Below are 24675 nucleotides of genomic sequence, written 5' to 3' on the forward strand. Positions count from 1 at the left end.
GTCATGAAGAGGATGAGTCATGGATAAAGCATGAGGAGTCTTATGCCAAGGCTTGACATTCTTGGAAACTTGTTATTTAATACAATCACAGCACTCACACTAGTCATTCTCACAGAAAAGAGATCCAAACAATCACTATAATTCACTCTATTTTTTATTGAAATAACTATTATCATTTGGAAAATTAAGGCAGAGAGGAAGCAGAACTTTGGCTAAACATACTGTGATAGCAATTGTGCTTTAGGACAAAAATAAAAAAAGGCACTTGAAAAAATCCACACTAAAAACACATCCATCAGTTTTAAGTTTGACTCATCAATGGCAGCTTTTAATATTTTTGGAAGAAGCTGATCAGTGATCAGTGGGGATACCCAAAATAAACCTGCACTGATACTTAAATGCAGTATTAAAAAAAGGCACTTATCGGGCAGCAGGATAAGGCAAAAGGCTGCCTGATTATACACAGTGATTAAAGCATTGGAGCCTAGTTCATCCCCAGAAAAGATCAAAATAAAAACTGCAGGAAGAAATATGCAACAGAGCTGAAACACAGTACAAAATGAGTCACGATAATTGTGTTAAATGTCTGCATATGTTGTGTATGTGATATCATCAAACACCACAGGTGTCTGCCATGAGTCAATACATCCCCCGACACACTGAATAATTCATTCATGAATTTGTTTAGAAGCTACAACCATGTCTCATCCACAAATCAATTGTTCCCATGACAACCACAAAAGTGAGGAAAGGAAATATAAACTGTACTTTAAACAGGACTGCAATAATTATCTTCAGTAGATATGATTCAATATGTAACAAACTTTACATCTATATCATATGATCTTAAAATGAGCGAGAATGTTTTGACGTCAACATATTTTTTCTGTCCAATGATTACATACAAATACTGTGGATACAAGTGGCTGAGTGCTTGTGTGTGTGTGTGTGTGTGTGTACACTCACTCTCCATTACCCTTTGCCATAATACACTAAATCAGATAAAATCAGACATTTGGCCAGCAGCAAAGGGCATCTGAGTCTAATAGACACTAAGATTAAGACAGAGGTGATGTGTTTACGCACAGAAACAGATGAGACGTGCACCACATCACACAACACCCTTACATCAATAACACACTGTGTCATCCAGTGAAAGTAATGCCACAAGTAGTGACAACAAAGCACACTCACACTCTTACTCGATCTTTGGACTTTTGCACCTCTGTTAGGAATAATTTTGGATAAATAGACAGAAATAGGTCAAGGAATGTGATTCGTAATAGCTCACTCGCACGTACAGACACAGAACGTGGACCCCTGCTTCACTGGTTCTTAAGAATGTAATCTGAATGGAAATGCTCTGATGTCGTTTACAGCTGAGGAAAGATACAAAGTTGGTAGTGAGCGTGAAAACAAATGGCTATCATTCGGACCACTCGTCATCGTCAAACTCTGAAGAGTCGTCCTCGCTGTCACTGCACTCTACAGCGATACGACGGGACAGGATGGCGGCCACATCGTTGCCAAAGTTGTCCTTCTTCTCCTGCTCACGCTGTGCCTCCACCTTACGCAGGTTGAAACCTAAAGGAAGGGAAGGGGGGGGTAATAGGGACAGTTACAGTGAGTGTGTGCACCTGATAACATCTGTAGTGTATCGGTATAAAAAGGTGCTTTAAGCAATGTAATCTATTAAATTAAAGGTGTTCTCATCATTGATTACCAAAGCTACATCTTGTGGTAATAAGGGAGTTAGCAGATGGTTGAGGTTTCTCTTTTTGGCTTTTATTCTGAATTTCTATATGCCACTTTGATGAAAGGAAAGCTTTTCATGTCATTAAAACTGTAACTTAAAGACAAAGCTATGTTTCACACCTAACCTGTGATGGAAGATGAGCGAGTCCCTGATTTGTTTGTACGTCACACACGCTCACAAACGTGGCAATGTTACCAAAAATTTCACTAATCAACAGCTGGTGGTAGTAACACACCAAGAAACACTGTGCGCCAGCAGCGGTCAGGAAGACTAGTTAGGACTCATGGTTACACAATAATGGTTACAATAGGTTAGTGTCACTTCTATATTATTGCACATTATATCATCAGATAAATATTACCAATGCCTGCCTGCAACATGTAAGCAGCAATTTAATGTAGCCGGTGGAAGTAGAGACAATTTCAGCTATTCTATATACTGTTTACCTTTATTTACTAAAAAATGTACTTTCCCATTTTTTAATTTAACTTAATTTGAAAAGTATCCTGTAACTTCAACTGTCGAACAATCCGAACATACTTGCCCCTGAAATGTAGTAGAAGTATAATGCAGCTCAGAAAAATGAACCTCAGAAATGTACTTTATAGTATAGTATAAATGTAGATTAGTTTTAACCACTGTACATAGCCAACAGTGGAACCACAGTGAAATGTAGTCTCTCATATAATATCATATATTTTACAACAATGGGTAGAATTTACAGCTTTATGTTAGTAACAGCTAGAAGGTGTCATTTCTAAATGTAGGTTTTGCATTTAATCATGAGACCTAATGACTGAAAGTTTCACTACTGCTAGGCAAATTGTAATTAGTATACTATTTAGTAGACTATTATTTTACTTGTCCTAGTATTTTTCAGCCAATTCATCCAATCAGCAGTGAGGGCCGTAATTATCTGTTTGGCATTGATGGGTTTCCTGTTACCTTGTCGGATGGCCTGCAGCAGGTCACTGCGAGCGTCACCAGCCGGCTCTGGCTGAGGTTTGGGAGCGGAGCTGGGTGCCCCGCCACCAGAGGGAGGAGGAGGAGCAGAGTTGATAAGAGATGGGGGAGGAGGAGGGCCAGGGGGAGGTGGAGGAGGAGGAGGAGGTGGTGGACCACCACCTGCAGGCATAGGCGGTGGAGGAGGAGGAACAGAGGCCATATCGGGTGGAGGAGGGGGAGCAGGTGGGGAGGGATAAGCGGAGGGAGCGGTGGAGAACGGAGGAGGGGAAGGTGGGCTGTCGAAGCCAGGGGGAGGTGGAGGGACCCCAAAGCCAGAGGGTGGAGGAGGGGGTGGAGGTGCAGGAGGAGGGGAGAGGTTGGGGCGAGAGTTGGGCGGAGGAGAGGCTATGGGGGGTGCGGGAGGTGGGTGGCTTGGACTCAGCACGCTGACTCGCTTGGGGGCTGGTGCTCCGTACTGTCCGTCATTATACCTGCGGGAGGCAGAGGGGAAGTCAGAGATGAGGAGGAGTTAAATAATGGATCCTTCATTTGCCTCCATCAGCCTTTAATTTTTCTGCAGCTGCAATCTCAGCAGTTCATGGTCATTAAAGAATCACAGATGGAAACGGAACAGTGGGGCTACAATCTATTTTGGTTCTGATGGACCCTGTAATCTCGAGACGCTGCGTTTTTGACTGCAGCGCAGCTGTACAGTTCATGTGGAGCTGTACATTCAGCACATGCTGGCAGCGGCAGCAGTGCGTGCTTATATGCAAGGTGCTACTTACGACATGTCAGGAGGTGGAGGAGGCAAGAAGTCATTGTCAGGCGGAGAAAGAGGGGAGCCGGGTTCATAAGCATAGGAGCCTGTACTCTGCTCAAGGCCTTCGGAAGTGAAGCCATCTCCAGATCCAATACTGCCATTCAGACCCTCAGAAGAATTCCTTAAAGCAAATGATATACGTCATTATCAACCCAGAATAAAAGGTGACAGCTCGACTCTCTGAAACCTAGCTAGCTCTGTGTGTGATCTTGATCATAACACTGAGCATCTGCAGATATAAAAAGCAGTTGCGGGTCATGTACTGTTTGATTACGAGAAACTACCCTGTAACGATTCAAGAGGAAGTATCACAAGCACAAGAAAAGCCACATGAGCGGTGACTGCTTCGCACATCTTCACACTTCTATTTAACAACTTGATAAAAAAAAAAAAAGTTTTTCTTCCCATCAGTCATTTCTTATGTCTTAAGTTATAAAAAAGCCACTTTTTACTTTATTTTAGCATAATACTTCTAAACAGTAACAGAGTCGCTTCTACAAATATGATTCTAATCTGCTCTATTAATTCAGAGATTGTTTTAGATTTATGTACTTATTATTATAAATTGTTTGACCCTTTATTTGATCATTATATGACACATCAAATAGCATAAAATCAACCCTATGCTTGGCGTGACACATTTATTTACTGCAATCTGCTAATGAGCCAGTGTTACACCCAACCCCCAGAACATTTATGGACAGGACATGCCAACCATATCACTGTGTACAGATTCGGTGATAAGACGGGGAGAACAGAGTTTACCACGTGAGAGCCCACTGGCTGCTTTTACTGTATTAATTACAGAGAAAAATAACAAATGCCTCACTTTTTTTTTTTACTAATTCAAAAGACTCCTGGGCTTGTGGATGACCACAACTCTGCCCACACTCCATTAATCTGTGGAGACTTTCACCACACTTCTCCCAACTTACATCAAATCATTCTTTGGCACCACAAACTCCGCCCCCATCTTACGGCGTTCCCATTCCTCCTTCCTGGTCTTGATCTTCCGAGGATTGAGCGTCCGCTGGTTCAGATGGTCTTTCTTCTCCTTCTACTCCGAAATGAAACAGAGAAAAGGAGTCAGGGAGGATTGGAAATAAATGCCTTCAACTGATCTGACCAATGCGGTCCATTTATTTCAACACTGTGACCGTCATGTTGCTTGTTTAGCGTGCATGATCATGTTTATGTGACTCACTCTATGCTTGCGTTTCTCCTTCATGATGTCCTTGGTGTCCTGCAGCATCTTTTCCTTCCACAGGTCAAAGAAGTAAGAGGGATCAGTGTAAAACTTCAGGGCCTCCTTCCCATCATCCCTGTGGAGAATTATAAAATATACACACCAGAGTTATATTTTAGTGTCAGTTACTTTATGTTATGTTGTGTTAACATGTGTAAATAATATAAAGCCTCTAACTGGAAGACCTTTATCTGTCATATATGTCAACATATTGACAAACCAGTAAACGTCCTGTTTTTAGGAAGAGGCTTTTTGCTTTGGTTACAAAAAGTGAACAAATGTACTATATTATGTGAAGTCATGGTGAAACTGATTTGACATAAACTTTGTCATTCATACCAGAGACATAGAGACATTTGTATAATAAAATTAAACAAGCTTACGCTCACAATTGATGTCACTGTGTTCTGGTGTCTAATTAATCATATTTCTGATGACAAGTCATGCCTTATGCATAATTTATAGCATATGCCAGCTGTGTGTTGTGACACAATTGTTTTTCTGCCTTGATTTAATTGCACAGCAGAGATGTTTACATTTAATACAAATAACCCAGTCCCTCTAAGTGTTTCGGTTTGTGCGATTTGTCATTATGTTTACAGCAAAAACAGGTCAAGTGTTCAAAACAAAAAACAAAACAAAAACCTGCCTACGCATAAGTGGGTCAAAATAATTTCTCTTTCACATGTTGACATACTAATAAACAATAGCAAAGCGTACTGCAGCCACATGATTAATTTAAAGGATGTTGCAAAGGTGGACTACATACCTCCTGAGCAATGTGATAAACACTCCAGCAAATTTGATGACATTTTCATGATACTTATTATTATCAAAGACTGTCATTTTATTTTCTTTCCAGCTGTAATTTGGTGCTTTAGTGGTTTAAGACCCACTGCTTGGAGGGTTTTGTAAGCACATGCATCAGAGAGGTCGATTTAAATAATCTATATTTATTACAAAAATATAGCATGCATGTGTTCTATTATTATTCCTTGCATGTTAAGCTCCAGTAAATGAGTGTGAGATAAAGGTGTGTATCTGTGCGTCTGTCAAACCCTACCGGTATTGGCTGAGTTGGTTGAGAGGTGGGGGCGGATTACAAGTGATGTAGGTGTCCTGTACAGGCATTGGCAGAGATGGCCTGGTGAACAGCTGCTGGTCTTGAGTCAGACTGCTACGGAAGGCCTTACGGGTAGTGATGGCTTGCAGGGAGACTGAGAGAGAAATAAAGAAACAAAGAGAATGTTACTGAATGTTTAGCATGCTCAAAAAGGAAGAGGTTAATTTATGCAGATATAGATATATTTAGCTGTATTAATAATAGAAACAGTAATCTCGAGCAGACTTTGTTTGCATGCATGTAAACAGTCTGTGTGGAGAACAAAAGAGATGGTACGCATTGGTCAAAATGTAATCTAAGATTTATCTCCATTCATATCAGATATCTGTTTATAGAGATTACTAATCGGACTATACTCAATGACCGGCACACAGAAGAAGAACTTCTGGCCTGGATTTCTGTTATCCATTATCTGGATATTCTGATATCCACAGGCTACACCAGAAGCCCCGAAACATTGGCTGTTGCCCTCGGAGGCTTCCAAGATTGGAGAAAATGGTAACAACTTACCCTCCTCTTCTTTGGGATCCAGCTGTGTGACTTTAACCTGCAGACGATCCACTCTTTCTCCCAGTGTATTTACTCTGACTGCAAATGCTCCAGCCTGGACAAACAGCTCCCCGAACACGTCCTCTGCATATTTGCCTACACATGCACATTTGCAATGATTTAAAAGTTTGTCCCACACATGCCCATTACTACGTTAAAATAAAATGTTCTATAAATATATGCACACATAGACATGTCATACAAATCTGCCACGTGCTATATTAACCAGCCACACCAAATTTGAATGACTAAGATATTGACACCTAACCACACACACACAGCAAACACTCACTCAGGCTGCCAAGCTGGCGGATGATGTTGGCCAGGCTGATATTGGTGACACATTCCAGCTCACTGCGGATGTTGGAAGGGATGGTCTGACGACACACGTGCCGCGGCTCTATGTTCCTCGTAACCAGAGGCATGGTGGGGTGTTGAGGGTAGGGGGGGCCCAACCCTGAAGGGATCAAGAAAAGATGATCAAAAGAGATAAAAACATAAAAAAGGACTAAAAAAACAGCAGATCTATTACAATGTATTAAACAAAGCTGTGACGCTAACAAGGGTTGTGCTGAAATAATTATATATTAATACTGGATTGATAACTTTAATCTGCCGGAAATGACAACCAGCTTCTCAAATGTGATGATTTGCTTTTTTTGATTTATGTCACTGTAAATTCTGAGATGTTGGAATAAATAACTTGCACTGACTCATTCTCTTAAAATGATAAAGCTATATGTGCTTCTTTCTCTTTACTTCCCTTTTTTTTAAAATTATATTTGTACTATAGTCACTTTAATCTTATCTTCCTCATGCTTTTTGTATGTTGTAATATGGGAAATTCAAGTGTCCAAGGACTGACTGACTATCTATCTATCTATCTATCTATCTATCTATCTATCTATCTATCAGTGTTGGACAGTTTATTTTGACAAAACGAGAAATTAAAAACATCCCCTGGGGTTCTGGGAAATGATTAGGGCTACTTTGTTCTAACTTTTTGTAATTACTTCCATACCTAAATAACGCGCATCCTCATGTGACACGCAGACATACATGTATAAATAAAAACTAGGACAGGCAGAGCTAAAGCAGAAGCAAAACCAAAGCTCTGCTCCGCTCAGCAAATGTCCAGCGCCCACCCAGTTGAAGTGAAACCAAATTTAGACACATATGAGAGAGAAATGGTAGAATAATGGTCTCAACACTTTTTTTTTTTTAATCCTCGCAGCGGTGTAAACATTTCAGATTGGACAAATAGCAGTCAGTGTGTGACAATGTAAACTCTCCCCACACACAAAGCAGCTCCAATATGGAAGCTGTTCAGAAAATGACAACTCCCATAGGCCCTGAGAGATTTGCACAGCCTGCAGACTCTCCCTGCTTTAGCTCACTCTAAGTATACCCTGCAGAGTTTCCTATTCCCCAGTCGGGTCGCCTAATTACAAGTTTTTCGTGTTCACGTTGGGGCTTCAGTATGATGAGGTCATGATACCTCAGTGATACTGGGTGGGTACAAGTGTCTGCACTTTTCCTTTGGCTGACAGGCACGTTGTTTGTGCGTGTTTTCACTCTGTAACTATGACAGGTTTATTCATTTCTTCATTAAAGCAGCCAAACATGTCACAGCACCGCAGTGTGTGTGTGGTTAGTGCTCGACAGTACAGCCAAACGCTCCCTGTCAAGTTGACAAAACTCAAATTATGAATGTTCTTACTTTTAATATGTTGTTTAAACTTTTGACTTTTTCCTACCCGAGTAACAACAAGTGAAAAAATAACTCGGTAACACTCTTACGCCCACAACTTTAGCTGAACTGGGCTAAAATGTAACTTGGGATCTCGGCCTTGTCAGAGCAGGAAGTAACTTGTAGGCGCCTCTTATCTCGAAGGAGCAACCAAACTAAAGTATGTTTACCCCCTTCACTTTATGAAACTAATACTGTCAAATCATATTTTACTTACCGTCAAGTTTGTAAACTGTAGCCTCTCTCTATACAGTGTGGTTGTTGTCCTGTCTCAAGATTTCCACAAGAAATGTTGAGCGGTACAGTAAACGGACGAGCTAATCACACAAGTCCCAGATTTGTGAACTTCTGATTGGACGAGCGGGTGAGTTCCTTAAAGCTGATTGGCTGCTGCGCCTGTCGCCTGTTTTTTTGCTTAGAACAGGATGTGGAAATTTTAACGTAAAGAGCGCAACTCCACCCTGACTAGTGGCAAACATATGTCCGTAATCTGCGTAACGGAGGGAGGGTGGAGGCAGGAGCACATTCCAACGTGAGCTCCAGCGAGTTGGAACGCGTCCGAGGAATGACTGGCATTGGCCTGTCATGAATAAGAGCTCACTGTGGAGAAGAGCACTTAAGTTATGAGGATAAATCACTGTCCTGCCGTGTGTTAAGTGCATCCTTAACCTCAACTCAGCCTGTGCAAACTGGAAGTACACATGGGAAGGTTAAACCATTTATCCATCCTGTGGTGAAACTGTGAAACTGAGGCAACCAGTTGGTTTGAATTTTGCAATAGGATAGCAAATAAAGCATTGACTTGCAGTGGAGTGACTACAGGTAGTCTTATTGTGTTGAACTTATAGTTAAACCAATGTTGTAGCAACTTTTATATATTATAATAGTCTCTGTTTTGCTTTATGGATTAAGTGGAAGTACTGTAATGGAATTACTAACCCTAAAAGGTATTGGAAGTGCACACATACACACAATTAAGGCCAGCTTGTGTCACAATTGCATTCATATTTACTTATGTTATTTATACTCTTGCAGCTACTATATACTATATGTCTATCTTTGTTTTCTTCTCTAAATGTCTACATGAAGTCGTAAGTTATGTATACATCCATAACCACTATAGCAATAGATGATTTGGCTAGGTTTTCATGTGAGTGCAACAAGTCATCCTTTCATTCAACATTTACAGCTTTTGATTTACATATGAAATAATGTCTACCCGATGGCACAAATATTAATGTTATTATCTGTTCACTTGGTGCTACGTGACCTCTTTGTAGTGGTACTTGTCAAATGAAATACATTTATTTATATATATATTATACACATATATTATATTATATTATAGTATATTATATATTATAACATTTTATGCTGTAATGTATTCTAAAGAAAATAACTTTTTAATTTCCTGCAATATTTTGTTTCAATATCATCCTGTTCATCTTGAACTGGTTCTGTTCAGGACACAACAACAGTCAACAATAAATAATATTATTATCAGGAATAAACCTGCCTACTGTGTGAACTGTCTGTAGCTAAACAGAGTCGGCTGTATTTTAATGTCTGCCATGAAAGCGGTACTTTGACATGTAACATGGCATAAAAAGTTTGAGAAACAAAAACTGAGAAAGCTAGCACACCTTCTTCTGGAATTACAGCTTCTTGTTACCAGGGATGATCAGGATTCTCCAATCACAAACAAAGCAGCAGTCAAGGATTTCTATTTTGTATTTTATTATTACAATAATGCAACTTTATCACATGAATCATCATTTTCTTCTTTGTTATACAGTAGCCTACACAGTAGAGTGCAAAAATGCATCAGTATAATGGACCGGTTTCTATATATCTCACAGGAGGCCCTGTTAGTTTTAAAAATATTGCACATAAAAGCATTTCAAGGCCTAAAGAGATGTACAAACATACATTAAATAATCAGGTGACTCTGCATGTGTTGAATCTACGTTCAAACTACAGCTGGATCAAAGTAATTAATAAGAGGTGCACTCTATGATCTAATAATATGGTATAATACTGCTAACACCACAGAAAGTTAATAAAAATATGGTGGTACCTGCTAGACCCAACCCAGCAGTGGATTACATTACATATAGTAGATCTGCTGTTTTTCATGTTGCAAGTGAGACAGTTCTGCAGGTTTAATTATCATTTGATTGTGCTGTCACTTAGTTGAATCAGTGAGCCCTCCTTCTGCTCCATATTTGGTCAAATTAGCCATCATGTACAGAGACACAGCAGTATTTCCCTCTGAGGGTGGAGTCATAAAAAGGCAGATTCTTTTATCTCCACTAGGGGGAGATGTTATGTTAAGAACCGTGTGCCTGAAATGACAGGGGAAAAAGTTCATTGTGAGAAAAGTGTAACTCCACCAGCTATTTTAAGATTGACCTTCTCCTTCTTGTTTGAGGCCATCCAGTGTCTAGTCATGTGTGTACACCTGTGTCCATTCATGTGTGTGTGTCAGTGTCTTGTGTTGACCCAGCTGAGTGTGTAGGAGCTGTGTGCATTTGCTACTGTCTGTTTTAGGACACTGTGACCCTCTCCTGCAGAGCTGTGGACCAGCTTGAGTCCAAAAGCCTGGAGACCCTGTAGGACACTAAACCAATAGCGGAGCACTTCCTCATCGGTGCCGCCCACCTCAAACCCTGCCCACTGCAGGTGCACCGTGGCAACCAGATGATGAATACTCTGCAGAGTTCCCGTCTCAATCCAGTTCTGGAAAACTCGCCACTCAGCACTGAGCAGGTCAGCATACAGGAAGTGAACCTAAAGAAATTACAGAATATAGAGGAGAAAATACAGATTGAATATTGTCCTGTTAGACCGCACATAAGTATTATATATTTACATGACAAAAAGTGAAATGTGTTTTAAAAATTACAAAAAAATACTATTTTATAAATGTATTATGATTTATTCATATTTTACAGCCTTACTGTTTTCAGCAGACAAGTTGCTTTGTAATCATAGACTTCATTAATATAGGCAAATATTTGAAAATCAAACAAGATTATGATTGAATATTTATAATTGGATGCCTTCATATAATGTCAACCTACACATACTCAAACTATAGGTACGTAGTTCCCTCTTGTGGCTGCAGGATGTAACTGGGCCAATGTGTGATTCACTCACTTAAATTGTTGCCATGGCAGCCAGGGATGGCGCAGAGCCCTGTTGCTATGGGAACGTACAAGTAAGGGAGCTTTCTGGGTATGTTGGGTCGAAAAGACTCCAAGGTATGTTTGTTTGGCACTGTTTCTCCAAATGTGTGTGTGTGTGTGTGCTTGTGTTTGTGTGTGTGTGTGTGTGTGTGTGTGTGTGTGTCTTACTGTGTGATGTCCCAGAGCAGCCATGATGTCTGCCAGTGTTTGAGAAACGCTACCCAGGTTGCCTCTTGTCTTGTGCTTACGCTTCCTCGGAGCTCGCCACTCCAGCCACATCTTGTGCTGGTTGACCACGCCTCCATCGCCGTAGTTACCAGCCAAACTGTTGCCAAGGTGACCACCAGATGCATTGGAGTTGCTGGGATCAAAACTGTGGACTTCACATCCCAGCAGTGACACGGTCTTTAGAAACTCCGCATCTCGCCCATCCATGCTAGAGAGACAAAGACAAACGCAAAAAGATAGACAGAGAGGAAGGGGAGCACGGAGGTGGTTTGAAGATTATTGCATGCATGATTAAATATGCATTGCATTGTTTATTCCAACTCTGCCAGCGATATGAATGCATAAACATCACAGCACATGCACAGACACATGCATATAGTATACAGACATATGGGCACACCTAAAAGAGTACGCCACACACGGTCTATCTGTAGCTGGAAGGAGCCAGTCCTCAGCACACAGCAGCCAAGGGGGTGAAGCTGCAGGGGTCTGTGATGCCTGAGCCTGACCTGGAGACAAAACCCTGGAGCAGTTTAGCTGGGAAAAGACAGGAGAAGAGAAGAGATATCACATGGAATGGGTTAGGTAGAGGTCTGAGAACAGTCTTACACAGAATTAGTTTACAACTAAGAAGAGAGGAAGTTAAAGAAGAAGTTGCATGAAAGCTTATCTTGGGAAAAGTATGAGAACATTTCAGACAGTGAGTGATCTCTTCAAGTACCTATATCAAATGATTTTCTTGTAAAAATTTCTCTTAAATTTAAGATTCAGTTGATATATTTATACTTTATCCTTGCAATATACTATCTTAGCTCCCAGTTCCTCAGCACTTGGTGTTGCACAAGTCTTAAGTCTTGTATGGGAGTTTCCAGTCTGGAACTAAAAGTCCTCACTAGCTCCAGATTTTAAGAATTCTGCTGCCAGGATACTGACAGCGCCTGACTGATCACATTACTGCTTAACCCCCCACAATGGAAGTCTGCAGTTGTAGAAGTAAAGTAGTTGAAAAAGTTAAGTTTTTATTGATTACTCTTCAGGCTTGGCAAAATCTAACTCCTGGCTACAGTTCCTCTTGTTCCCTTATGAGCCAGAGTGCAGCTTGAGACTTTCAAAGAGTGCCCAGAGAGGGCCCAAAATATCAGACCAGTGGTTCCCAGCAGGAGTTTTGCAATACTTTTCCAGCATATAAAAATAAATAATATGGGGAAAATTGTTGTTATGACAGCTCACTGTCATATGCGAGGGTCATGAACAGCCATCCCCTCACAAGCATAAAAGGCTGCAATCCGCTGCATTAGACTATATGTGACTATATGATTCACAGATTTCTTTGACAACTTTACATTTATTTCAGCTTATAATTGTTTTTGTGGTCATTTCTCATTCCATTATGTGTTATCTTATTGTTTTTCAGTCTGTAACGTATAGTAAAAACAGAATTTAACAATTCCATACAGTTAAAATGTGCCATATACAGTAAATATAAATTAGTAATGTCTAAATTGTGTTAGGTAACGTCTATGATATTAGGGGATACAGACACTTTTCACACCTTTTCACGCATTGAGATTTAATCATTTTCAGTTTAGTGAATTAGTGAACTTAGTGAACTCTTAAAAACTCTTAACCTACTGTAGATTTTTGTAGCTTACCTGTGGCCTGGTGATATATGTGATACTACGATTGAGCTCTGCTGTGAAGGACGGATTGTCTGCTGCCCATGGCTGCACCTCCAACGGTCTTTGTCCCACCTGGGAACATTTACACATACATATCAATATATGGATACTGCTGTGCAAGGACTACCAATTCAGATTCATGGGAATTTGCAGGAGGTCTGAATAATGCATATGAATGGCAGTCATGTGTGGGAGTGTGCACCCCCCTGCCCCAGGTATGAGTGATGAGGAGGGAGGTCACAGGCTCTGACCTCAGTCGTGAATAGCCCGAGGCACTGTAACATACAAACACATATACACACTCAGGCAAAGCCCACCACCCAACACAAGTCTGAACCCTACGGTCACCATGGCAACCTCGGTTGGAAAAGGGGGGGGGGGGGGGTGATTCACTAGAATGAGTCAGAGAGTTTAGCCTTGGGCAGAAAAAGAGACAGTGAGAGAAAAGAGAATGAAAGAGAGAAGGGGTGAGGAGGGAGGGGAAGGAGGTTGTGGTAAAGAGAGGACAGATGCACACACACACACACACACACACACACACACACACACACACACACACACACACACACACAGGTGAAGGTTGAATCTCTAAGAAACTCAAGGGCAAAGGGAGAACAGCTGTCACCTCTCTCTGATCTGGGGTCAGCGCTGTGCTCGTCCCATGGCCTCACCTGTTCCATCATGTCTGTAATCATTCACAGAGTTGTGCACAAACTGACCCCACATAATGACTAAACTGGGTGAGGAGAAGTGCGGAAGAAGCGGCGATGATATGCAGCAGAAACGTGTTTATAAGCTGAGCATGTACAGTATACTAATTCTTCGTACTTTAATTGGTGTTAAGGAAAGTATCATGGCTTCCAGTTAACTGGGCCATAGGTAAATAGGTGATACAGTAATGCAAACATTCAGAAACATTTCAATTAAACTTTAATTTACCTGGCGCGAGTGCACCTCGTTCTCGTCCTCATACGACCCCCTTCTTTCCCCATCTTCCTCCTCCTCCTCCTCCTCCTCCTCCTTCAGACGGGACGGGGATCCCCGTTGGCGTGAGTTCCTGTCCGGTTCGATGCTAATGACGGAGAAAGCCACCTCGCCCTCTTGTTCCTCCACCCCCACCCCGACCTTTGTGGCTAGAGGTAACCGTGGGCCGACGACGAGGAGCTGGAGAGCGAGGAGAACCGGTGGCACTAAGAGAAGTAGTATCCCCGAGCGGAGAGGGAGGCCACCGCGGCTCCACCACCACCGCACACAGGTCCGCATACCTCCTCCGTGGCGGCACCGGGGAGCATCTCCGGAGAGGTGACTTGTGAAACAACTTTTTCTGGAGGGCAATGAGGAAAGTCCCATCTGAGGACACCCCTCCTCATCATGCCCCGACCTCCTCCTCCTCCCCCTCTTCCTTCTGCTTCTTCTTACCCCCAGGGGGAAAGTTGTGATGACGAAGCGCATTCCTCCAGTGGCTTTTTAAAAACTTTTTTTTTTTTAAATTTAGCCTATAAATGGCTCCTTCAGTTTATAATTAACCTCAAAGTTGGTTAAAAATCCCCTTCACCCTGTTATACATTGAGGAAACAGGCCCCAAACTGGTAAAACAAAGTAGTAAAACTACAATACTAATGCAAAGAGACTACAGTTTGGATCATTTTATAGTTCCTGCTAAAGATAATCTTCCAATCTATGTGAGACCGGTTGCTACAGTCGTTGCTAAGCGACACACGAGCAGCTCTGACCAGTATGAGCCTGGACTGTAATATCAACATTTAATAATTTATCATTTAAACTAATGTTAATTTAGTAACCTGATAGACTGAGCATTTTTAACCTGAACAATACAGCAAAAACACTACTTGTGGCCTTTAAGTACTTTTACTCATTTTATGGCAATACTCTACTACATATCAGGGAAATATACTTTTTAACCTATCTAGCTAGATCTACTAGTTACTTATGTGTTTACCTACTAAACATACTTAATATTTACTTGTAATGGAGTATTCTTACATTGTGGTTTCAACTTTTACCTCCTTCAGTGAGTAAGAACGAGAAATAAGGCTTCAGATTATAAGATTGTTAAACCTGCTGAGAGAATGGGGTTTAGTTGGCTTTAGTATTGTTTGAATTCAGCACACAAAATCATTGTTTGTATTTAAATGAGATGATGTTATTTTGCATAAATATAATACAAAATAAATATCTAAAGGAGAGATGTTTTTTCCCCCTGCACCCTCTTCCTCTCTGTCTGTCATATAGTGTTGTTGACAGTGTCTGTCCCCTTCCACCATACAGTGGAATGTCACAGCAAACACATCTCCTCCGGCCATGTCTGAGTCTATTTAGTCAGCCTGTTGACAAACTGTACACAATATGCAGCCAGTAAACTCCCCCCATCTGCTTTCTTTCTCTCTCACTCTCTCTGTCTGTCTGGCACGCACACACATACACACAAGCTGCAGATGTACAATATTTGCTCTATTATAGCACGTTTCCCTGTGAGGACATGAAATGAGCGTGGGGTCCCTTCCTGTGTTCCTGCTCTCTGGTACCACCAGCCTTCACACTGCGCTTTTTAATACATTCCCTTATTTGGAACAGGAATTTTGAGACCGTGCATTTTTGTGCATTTTGTTTCAGTGGCTTTAAAACCTCCGACACTCTTTTCTGATTTCCTCAGTCTGGTTTCTTTCTTTCCCCTCACACATCCTCCCCTCCCCACCATCCATTCCTCTCCTCCCCTCCCTTTCATTCCCTGTCGAATTGTGTCCTTGACTGAACTCTCGCGTTCACAGTCCCAGACAGCCTAGGCAAAGCCCAATACTCACGGAGGCTCTAAAACACACACACACACGCACACACCTCTCTTAATCCCTTAAAGAAGCAGTATGCTATAGACAAGATTACCAATGGCAAGAACAGAATGTGTATTTAAATATTTTGCACCTCAGATACATACATGATATGTAACAGACAGATATACAATTTTTTTTCATCACAAAAACCACCAAACAACACAAGACCACAGAAAAAAGAAGGGAGAGAGTGAAAGAAAGAACGAGGCCCCGCCAAGACTTTGGTGTCTGGGGAGCTTCACTCCTTTTGACCCCACAGGCACGCGCCCGCACTCACGCGCACATAAATGCACACATACACACAAGTACATGCATTACTGCAGTCACGCAAACACACCCTCCTCTGTCTCACATTTGCACACAGAAAACAAGTCTCTTTGGGGCCGTTGTGTGATTTCAATGTCTCTTTCCCTTGTAGTTAAAACAGCAAAACACAGGATGTTGGGTCTCCATGCTGCAGTCCTCTCCCTCCCCACCCCCAGAGCAGAGAAACCATGGCAGAACGCTGAGGAGGGCATGTGGATGACGGACCTTCAGAGTGAAGATAGGGCCCCTTGCCTGGAGCTGGAGTCGTATGTACAGATGCTGGTATTTTAAGAGCAGAAACGGGTTTAGTCCACTTTTCTCCTATGGTACACAACACAAGGAGTGCACAGAGCGGGACATTTGCTAGGCTCATGGTATTTTAAAAAGTTGATTTGGGCTCAGATGCGTTTCAGGTTAGGGCACAAGACAGAAATGCAGGGTTAGTGTAGGTTGAGTGCAGACCACAGTTGCTGGTTTAGCAGAGGAGGGGAGGTTGAGAGAGAACAGAGAAACGACACAGAAAGAGAGAGAGAGAGTAGTGTGATCCGAGCTTGTCCATATTGCAGATGTACAGAACAGAGCCAGATAGATTTGTTGAGTTACAAACTTCTGGAAAAAACAAGTGTATCACAGCGGGACGCAAAGGGGTGAGGAAATAAGTATGTCTCTGTCTGTCAGCGTCTGGTATTTATCTGTCAGCTCCTCTCGGCCATTCCCTCATTCCAGCATAGAACGTGAGTGAGTGTACACATGTATGATTTTATGTGTTCATGTTTAGGTAGTGATTTAATCTGCACATGCGTGTTTGTGTGTGTGTGTGTAGGTGTGTTGTGCATATGTGTGTGTGTGTGTGCGCGTGTGTGTGTGTGTGTGCATGCTTGGGCGTTTAAATTGCGTTTGATCTTGATTGTCAGTGCTGGAGAATTAAAGCTTTACTGTCCAAAGCTGGCAGCTAAATTCTCACCCTTCATTTCACAGTCTCTCACAAAGAAGTCTCCGTACCAAAAAAAAAAAAAAAAAAATGTTTGCAAATCTGTAAAAGCTTGGATTGAATGCACCTGGAGGAAAAACAGAGGGAGGGAGAGAGAGAGAAAGAGGTGAAGAGAGAGACTTGAGACTATATTTTTTGACAGGGGTAAAATAAAACACAAACTCTATTGAACTGAATGAACCAATGTTTTAAAAAGTCTTTGCAAAAATACTTTACTCTAAGTAAAGTCATATTTCCATTATTTGATTTAGTGCTAAAGGTACTGTGGTAAGTAATAGTTGCACTGTGGCTGTATTTTATTAATTTACATAATTATACTTCAACAAGAGTTGGACATTGACAGCTTGAGCATGTTTTGAGACACAAGCTACCACTTAACACATTCTAATCCACTAATAACTAACATTGAACTAGCAACAACTTGCAAATATGGACCTACAGAGTAGCTGGGGTCTTGCAAAAGCAGTAAATAAATTTCCCCAGACTTCCATTTACCAATAAGATATGGCTATTTTGTGAAATTGTTAATGTTTATATCAACTTTTAATTCACTAATTAGAACTATTAATAGTGCTTTATCATCCAATTAAATGTATAAGTAATTAAACAGCATTTGGTGTATCTGTTGATGGATTCATTATGTGTTTTTTCTTATTGTCTAATTAAATATCAATTAATTAGTTTCCTTTTAAAAACTCACCTGCTGTTACAGGCTGGTGACACTGAAGCTGTCATCATTGGCTGGATCCAGGAGCTGGCACAGTACCCCACCTGCTTGAGCCGCCTGGGAGGGGTAGCGATGTCCCATGCCCTGGTAGGATTGATGGGACAAGGAGAAGCCACTAGTCTCCTCCTGATGGGGTGAGGAGTCCAGAGGAGGTTTGGGGTATGGGGAGTGGGACAAGGGGCCCTGGCGATGGCCTGTGCTCATAGCATGGGGGGTCAGATCCCGTTTGTGGGGGGTCACGGTCGAGGGAGGGCTGCACTCCTCGTAAAGCACAGGTGTTGAGTGGGTGTGGAGGCTGGGACTGGGGTTGGAGTGTGTATGGGAGGGGAGGTGAGAGTTGGGGTTGATGTGTGTGTTGTGGTGGGTCTGATTGTTGGTGTGAGGGTTTGAGTGGGAGAGGGGGTTGCTCTGGAGGTGTGAGGTCGGATGGGTGTTGGTGTGTGAGCTCAGGTTTGCGTGGGACTGCGTATTGTGATGGTGTGTGTCATGGGGAGTCGGGTTAATGTGTGTATGTGTGTTCGCATTTGGGCTAGTGAGCGGATTACCGTGTGTGTTTCCGTGAGGGCTGGTGTGTGGGTTGCTGTGTGTGTGCACGGCTGTATTTGTGTGTGTGCTGTGTGAGTGCGGGCTGGGGCTGCTGCTGTGCGATGTCTGTCCATACCAGTAGGGGGAACTGCAGTAACTGGGAGAGTCATACTGCGAGAACTGTGGGTCTTTTGGAGGGGGGCGGTGTGGGGGACTCAGTGCAGTGCCGCAGTGGGCTGTTACCCGGGGTGAGGGAGAGCAGGAGGGGGAGAAGGTCCTGGAGGGTACAGGGTGATAAGACTGGGGTGGAGGAGGGGTGGGCTTAGGAGGGTAAGGGGGAGATGAGACACTAGGTGAGAGGGAAGAGGAGGACTCTCCAGGGTATAAAGCTGGATAACGCTCCTCGGAGGAAGGTGTGGAAGGGTGGGCAGAATAAGGGGAAGGGTACTCACAGGGGTCCTGGAGGTAGCTGGAAGGTGGTGCAGGATTGGGAGTAGCCAGGGGAGAGAGGCTACTACTGTCTCCACTGTAATAGTCCAGGCCCTCCTGGAACAACACAGACCCCTCTGGACCTCCAGCAGTCACTGCTCCTCCCGCTCCTGATGCAGAGGCAGCCTTGCCTCTGCCTTTGGCCCCTGATGGCCGCTCTCTCTGACATGGAGACAAACCCCCTCTGCCTCCTCTAGACCCTCTTCCCCGTCCTCCAACCCCTCCCCGCTTAGGTCCAGGAGTAGGCGTTGGGGAGGGACTGGATGGGGAATCAGAGTGTAAACCAGAACCCCCTTCTTTTTCTGGTTGTGGCTCAGTTCGTTTCCTGCGACCGCGACCAGGTTTGCTGGTTCCCCCACCTTGGAAGAGGACATTTTGACTCCAGTTGTATGAGGGCCCTGAAGCACTCTCATGCCAATCCATCATCAGTTTCTCCAGGCTGGACAGACTTGACTGTCCACCCTCTCCACTGACAGAGGCAGTCTCATTTTGTTTAAATGTGCCACCTGTAGAGCTAGGTCCAATCGCAATGGCTGTAGAGCCAAGATGTGAAGAGTCAGAGGAGGATTCTGATAGACTTTCGGGAAAAGGTTGTCGTTTCGCCTTCTGTGGGGTGTAGTTGGAGATATCCAAGATGTCTTTGGACTCATTGGAGCCATATTCACTGTAGCCATGATACTGATGCCCAAAGCTGTCTGACCAGCCACCAAAAGCTTGTCTGAAAAACAAAGGGAAAAAAACAACAACACAAATTGAAACAGTATTTGAGCAACATGTGTATACTGGAGAAATATTCCAATTTACACTGTTCTTGGTTGCAGTTTCACAGATCAGTAAAAGGAACCTAAAGAGAAATGCTGACCATGTATTCTGGTTTTGATTCCCAAACTAGATAAATACAGTGCACGTTTTAGCCTCGAGTTAACTAATGTCAGGTATTGACTGTTAATTAGCACATGGTGGACATGGTAAAAATTGAAAATGATGTTCTGGAGTGAAACATTTATATTAAGTAATTCACATCTCTCTGATCCAACTGCAGTCAGACTTAGCTTGTACTTTTCTTTTTAGTTATTCATTAAAAACACTTCCATACAAAGTCTTATTTTTGTGTTAAAAAAACCTTCTTGAATTCATTGTATTACTGTAGATTAATTATTTATAATGGTGACAGGCCGCCAGAAGTTATTTACCTGTAACTCCACTGATTGGAGTTGAACTGTTTGCATCCTTCTGGAGAGGAGGAGGAGCTGAAGGGGCTACTTTTGGCCACAGACATATATGCTCCTCCTGGTGATGTGGGTCCTGTTGACTCCCCCCGCACCATGGATGTATGACCTGCTCCAGGATATCCACCAAAGCCTCGCTTGACTGCTGCCTGGTAATTAGAATAACCCATTTGACCAACAGTGGTGGTCTTGCCACTGCTGTGTCCAGATCCATATGCAAAGCTGCAGTCTGAGGATCTATGTGGCACTGCAGGAGAAGAGGAGGAGTAGCCAGAGGAGTAGAGGCCATAAGAGGCAGGATGGGGAGAGCTAGGAGAGTGTGAGAGAGTTGGAGGAGTGGATTTAGGATAGGTCGAAGTGGTGGGTGATGTTTGGGCCAGGCTGCCATAGCTGTATGGAGGTCTGGCTGCGGAGCTATGTGTCTGGGTTGAACCCTCCCCCCCAGAACTTGTACCCTTGCTGCTCCACTTGGGGAATGCAGGAGACCAGCTGTGACCAGTAGCTGGACTGGATGGCTCATAACCAGGGGTGGATGAAGCTTTGCGGGGGTCTGACTGCGAGGAGGAGATGTCTAACAGGTCTGATGAATCATCTGAGTCAAGGAGTGACCGAAAATATCCAGCAAACAGGCCTTGTGAGTCCTCCCCACCTGGTCCAACCCCTCTGCTTCCTCCTGGACTACCGAAGGTACCCCCTCTTCCAACCTCACAGGAGGAAAAGCCCCCCCTTGGAGATCCACAAAGCTGGTACCCACCCAGACCTTTCTCCTTGTCCATACTCCCCTCCTCACCCCAGCCACCTGCCCCATTGGGCCAGTCCTGCCCCATGGACATCCCCTCCCCTTTAAATGCACCATTTTTTCTCACACGTCTCTTCCTGACTACTTTCTCCCCCCCAGGCTCAGTTCCTACGACACCCCCTCCCCTACCAACCCCACCCTTTCCCCTTTTCCTAGGTAATCCATGCTCAGAAAGGGTGTTCGGTTTCCGCTTCTTGCCAATGGATTCAAAGAAGTCACTGAAGGTGCTCTTATTGCACTCACTTCCCCCAATCCCTCCTGCTGCTCCTCCACCTCTTCCAGTACCCCCTCCTCTGCCACCTCGAGGCCGTCTAAACCCAGTGAGCCGGTGGAGCAGGGTGGATATTCCGGGGTTTTCCAAAGGGGTATGAAAGCTTTCTGGCTCACTGGGTGTCCAGCAGCGAGGGGGAGAACAGCGGCCTGTGGCAGGGGGCTGGCGGTTTAAAAAGGCTAGTTTGGACAGAACATCCCCGTACTCTGTTTTCACATCATTAGTATCATTAACATAGGATGGATAAGGGCAAGGGAGTTTAGTCCGACGCCGCCTCTGAGGCTTCTTGGGCTGGTCTCCAGTAGCACCAGCAGTCCCAGTATTCTGAGGCTCTCCTGGTATTCCTGACAGAGGCTGTTTAGGTGGTCGCCCCCGCCTGCGTTTGAGAATAACAGGCAGTTCTCCAGGAGGGAACATCACCATAACACTCTTCCCATTGTTCTTCATGCGGAGAAGTGCGGTCGGCTCTCGAGCTGCCTCTGAGCCCTCCAGACTGCCTTCATGGCCTTTCTCTGTCCCTGTAACTGTCTCCAAATTAGATATCTTGTAGCTCTTCTGTCGGCGGCTAAGGCTGACGGGAATGCGAGCCACCTTAACAACAATCTTCCTCACCTGTAAAGCAGAGACCAACATATGCAAATAAACATCCATTGTATACATGATATGAAATTGTCATGTCAAGGAGATACTACAATGATGTAACTATAAATAAACTTACACCGACAAAACGCCCACGTCTCCGGGTACTGGAAGGAGATGCACCCAAATCTGCAACAGGATCCTCCTTCACAGTTAGCAGAGATGAAGGGACAGTGGATGTGTTTGCAAAAGGTAGATGAGGGGTAGCACGATGACTTAATGACTGGGCTGCCTGGCGCTTTTTCATGACACTTTTAGGAGCTGCTTTATGGACAGACTTCGGTGCAGGCCTAGACCTGGATTTAGGTCCAGGTCTGTGCCCAATTCTGGGCCCAGGTTTGGGTATAGCTTTTGGGACAGGTTTGGGCACAGTTAAAGCAAGAGCGATGTCTGTAGGGCAGGGAGGCGTGGGGAGAACAGCCTCCACAGACGGATGCTCCTCTTTCTCACCAACAGCCACCTCCTCCTCTTTAACCCTCCAGATCTTTTCCAATACTTCATCTTCCTCCTCTCCTCCCCTCTCCCTCCCTGCTCTCTTCTCCCCATCCTCTATGCCTCGGCGGAGGCGGGAGGATTTGCGCAGGTGACAGGGGAAGCGGGGACGTCCGGAGCTGCGAAGTGCATACTTCTTCTCTGCCTCCACGGGAAGGGAAGAGGAGCCTGTGCTTTGGTTTGGACCAATAGGGACTGGACAAAAGGTTGAGGGCAGGTCTGTCTCTGCAGTGAGGACTGGGGCTGCCAGCTGATTAGAGGAGCCAGGATGATTGCCAAGTGCCAAAGACAGGGGTTGAGGTGAGGTTGTGTGTATGGCCTCTGGTGTGAGAGTTCTGGAGCGTTCTGGCACTACAGAGCCCATATGTGCGTTGATATCCATGTGTCCACAATTATCTATGTGTGAGTGTGAAACAGCCTGTGCATGCACATCTGGATCTATGTGCGTTTGCATGTTTCTAAGTGTCTCTGCAAATGTATGTGCCTCAGTGGTAGTATGAGTCTCCGTCTGCCTCCGGCGACAGGTACTGTGCCCCAGCCTTCTCTGTAAGTGAAGGCCGTTGGCCAGGGTGGAAGGAGAGGAGGATGGAAAGTGATCAGAAGTCACCTGTGCCAGTCCATCATTAGAGGGATCCTGGGACCCCTCCTGGAGCCCGAGCTCCCTGGTCCAGAGCTCAGGCCCTGCCAAACCCTCCAGCCCCTCCACACACGCTTTGCCCTCTGCCTGAGTCCCACCACAGCCCACTGGAGCCCCAGTTTGGCCTGAATGTAGGTGATCTGACAAGCCACTCATTCAGCGGACGTTCTTGCTGGTACTTAGGGAGGAAAAACAGGGTGATGTTTTCTGCTGTATGAAAATGAGTGTTTCTTCTTTGTAGCTGTCTTCCTCTAACAGCTGGCAAAAAGATTCAAGAATCTACAGACAGAAATAAAAAAACATTTGTTTTAAACACTTTTCTATGTCATTGTAAGGCATCAAACACTTTAAATATATAATAACAAATAACAGATATAAAACATTCGAAGCTCAGATGAAATTGTGGCTGTGTGATATAATCGTCAACATTTTTGGCAATGGGCCATAAACCTAATCCGTAATTCACTCTACTCTATTAACTGTGCCACCCACAAAGCAACATTACAACATTAGATTACATTTACCATTCATATCCGGCTCAATTGGTTGCTTTTACCGAATGGTTGTGGTGCTGATTCTGATTTTGATTCTGAGTAGAGCCTCACTCTGTCTGCCTGACTGGCTCTGTTCTGCAGGGGATCATTGGGTCATCAATACTGCAGTGGAGAGCTCACATACTTCTCTCTCTCCCCTCTGCTCCTTTCTTTTGCCCATGGTTGCTAGAGTGAGAGAAAGAGAGAGAGAGAGAGAGAGAGAGAGAGAGAGAGAGAGAGAAACAGACAGACAGACAGACAGACAGACAGAGAAAGGAACAGGGAGTTGAAGAAGGTGGGAGAGAAAGAAAGAGAGAAAAAGGAGTGTGGAGGAGGGTGGAGCAGAAAGAAAAAGAGAATAAGAGATTAGTACATGATGTCACAGCACGCATCAGACCAGACTAGAATCAGTATTTTGGTGCGGGCTGCACCATCTCACACCAGACACAATTATTTTGGAAGATGACTTGCAATATAAATTTTTTAACTCTAATTGTAGTTCTTCTTTTATTTCGATGTGCACCAGCAGCTTCTGAGTGCGCATGTAAGCCAGTGTCACTTTATCTTTATTGTATGTTCATGTGCTCACTAACGTACACTCAGGATCATAACCACATGATTATGACCAGACTTGTGCCACATTTTTCAATCTCATCACATTTGAGTGAGTAGATGTACATAAATTATAATAAACAATTATAAAATTAGGTATGGGGAATGATATATAATGTGCTCTTTCAGGCACAATCAAATAATGTTGATAAGCGCACACACTCAGCATTTAGTTCCAGTACCATTGTGCCCTCCAAGCTTGTCATCAAGCTCAGAGACCTAGGGCTTAACGCCGCCCTATGTGACTGCATCCTAAACTTCCTGACAGGCAGACCCCAGGCTGTGCAGA

General features: G+C 43.7%; 3 protein-coding genes across 3 annotated transcripts; all 3 read right to left on the bottom strand.

Moving 5' to 3' along the window:
- Positions 1-136: 136 nt before the first annotated feature.
- wasf2 (WASP family member 2) lies at positions 137-8566 on the bottom strand. Its single transcript, XM_019264354.2, has 9 exons — positions 8410-8566; positions 6735-6899; positions 6404-6538; positions 5834-5987; positions 4729-4846; positions 4460-4581; positions 3490-3645; positions 2702-3192; positions 137-1584 (listed from the first exon to the last, which is right to left on the bottom strand). The coding sequence occupies exons 2-9, from the start codon at positions 6865-6867 to the stop codon at positions 1427-1429; spliced, it is 1467 nt and encodes a 488-aa protein (XP_019119899.1). The 5' UTR covers positions 6868-6899; positions 8410-8566; the 3' UTR covers positions 137-1426.
- A 1350-nt stretch (positions 8567-9916) lies between these two features.
- LOC104922073 (methyltransferase-like protein 24) lies at positions 9917-15226 on the bottom strand. Its single transcript, XM_010734793.3, has 5 exons — positions 14227-15226; positions 13261-13359; positions 12009-12145; positions 11549-11816; positions 9917-10982 (listed from the first exon to the last, which is right to left on the bottom strand). Exons 1-5 carry the CDS (start codon positions 14737-14739, stop codon positions 10677-10679), a joined length of 1323 nt encoding a protein of 440 aa, XP_010733095.2. The 5' UTR covers positions 14740-15226; the 3' UTR covers positions 9917-10676.
- Positions 15227-16184: 958 nt separating this feature from the next.
- On the bottom strand, positions 16185-23422 carry ahdc1 (AT hook, DNA binding motif, containing 1). The gene is made up of 4 exons (XM_027286033.1): positions 22192-23422; positions 20368-22085; positions 18134-19892; positions 16185-17500 (listed from the first exon to the last, which is right to left on the bottom strand). Exons 1-3 carry the CDS (start codon positions 23395-23397, stop codon positions 18140-18142), a joined length of 4677 nt encoding a protein of 1558 aa, XP_027141834.1. The 5' UTR covers positions 23398-23422; the 3' UTR covers positions 16185-17500; positions 18134-18139.
- Positions 23423-24675: the final 1253 nt, after the last annotated feature.

Source organism: Larimichthys crocea, chromosome XIII (genome assembly GCF_000972845.2).
Source record: "Larimichthys crocea isolate SSNF chromosome XIII, L_crocea_2.0, whole genome shotgun sequence".
Taxonomy (NCBI): Eukaryota; Metazoa; Chordata; class Actinopteri; family Sciaenidae; genus Larimichthys; species Larimichthys crocea.

Bases quoted from the DNA above. Each gene is read 5' to 3' on its own strand.
- wasf2 (XM_019264354.2), bottom strand. From the start codon at position 6,867: ATGCCTCTGGTTACGAGGAACATAGAGCCGCGGCACGTGTGTCGTCAG. The intron at 6,539-6,734 runs GTGAGTGTTTGC...GTGCATGTGTAG, and splicing joins CCGCCAGCTTGGCAGCCTGA to GCAAATATGCAGAGGACGTG. The intron at 4,847-5,833 runs GTAGGGTTTGAC...AATTCTCCACAG, and splicing joins AACCAACTCAGCCAATACCG to GGATGATGGGAAGGAGGCCC.
- LOC104922073 (XM_010734793.3), bottom strand. From the start codon at position 14,739: ATGCGCTTCGTCATCACAACTTTCCCCCTGGGGGTAAGAAGAAGCAGA. The intron at 12,146-13,260 runs GTAAGCTACAAA...GTCTTTTCCCAG, and splicing joins CATATATCACCAGGCCACAG to CTAAACTGCTCCAGGGTTTT. The intron at 11,817-12,008 runs GTGTGCCCATAT...TTGTCTCTCTAG, and splicing joins TGTGTGGCGTACTCTTTTAG to CATGGATGGGCGAGATGCGG.
- ahdc1 (XM_027286033.1), bottom strand. From the start codon at position 23,397: ATGAGTGGCTTGTCAGATCACCTACATTCAGGCCAAACTGGGGCTCCA. The intron at 22,086-22,191 runs GTAAGTTTATTT...TCTGCTTTACAG, and splicing joins GACGTGGGCGTTTTGTCGGT to GTGAGGAAGATTGTTGTTAA. The intron at 19,893-20,367 runs GTAAATAACTTC...TTTGTTTTTCAG, and splicing joins TCCAATCAGTGGAGTTACAG to ACAAGCTTTTGGTGGCTGGT.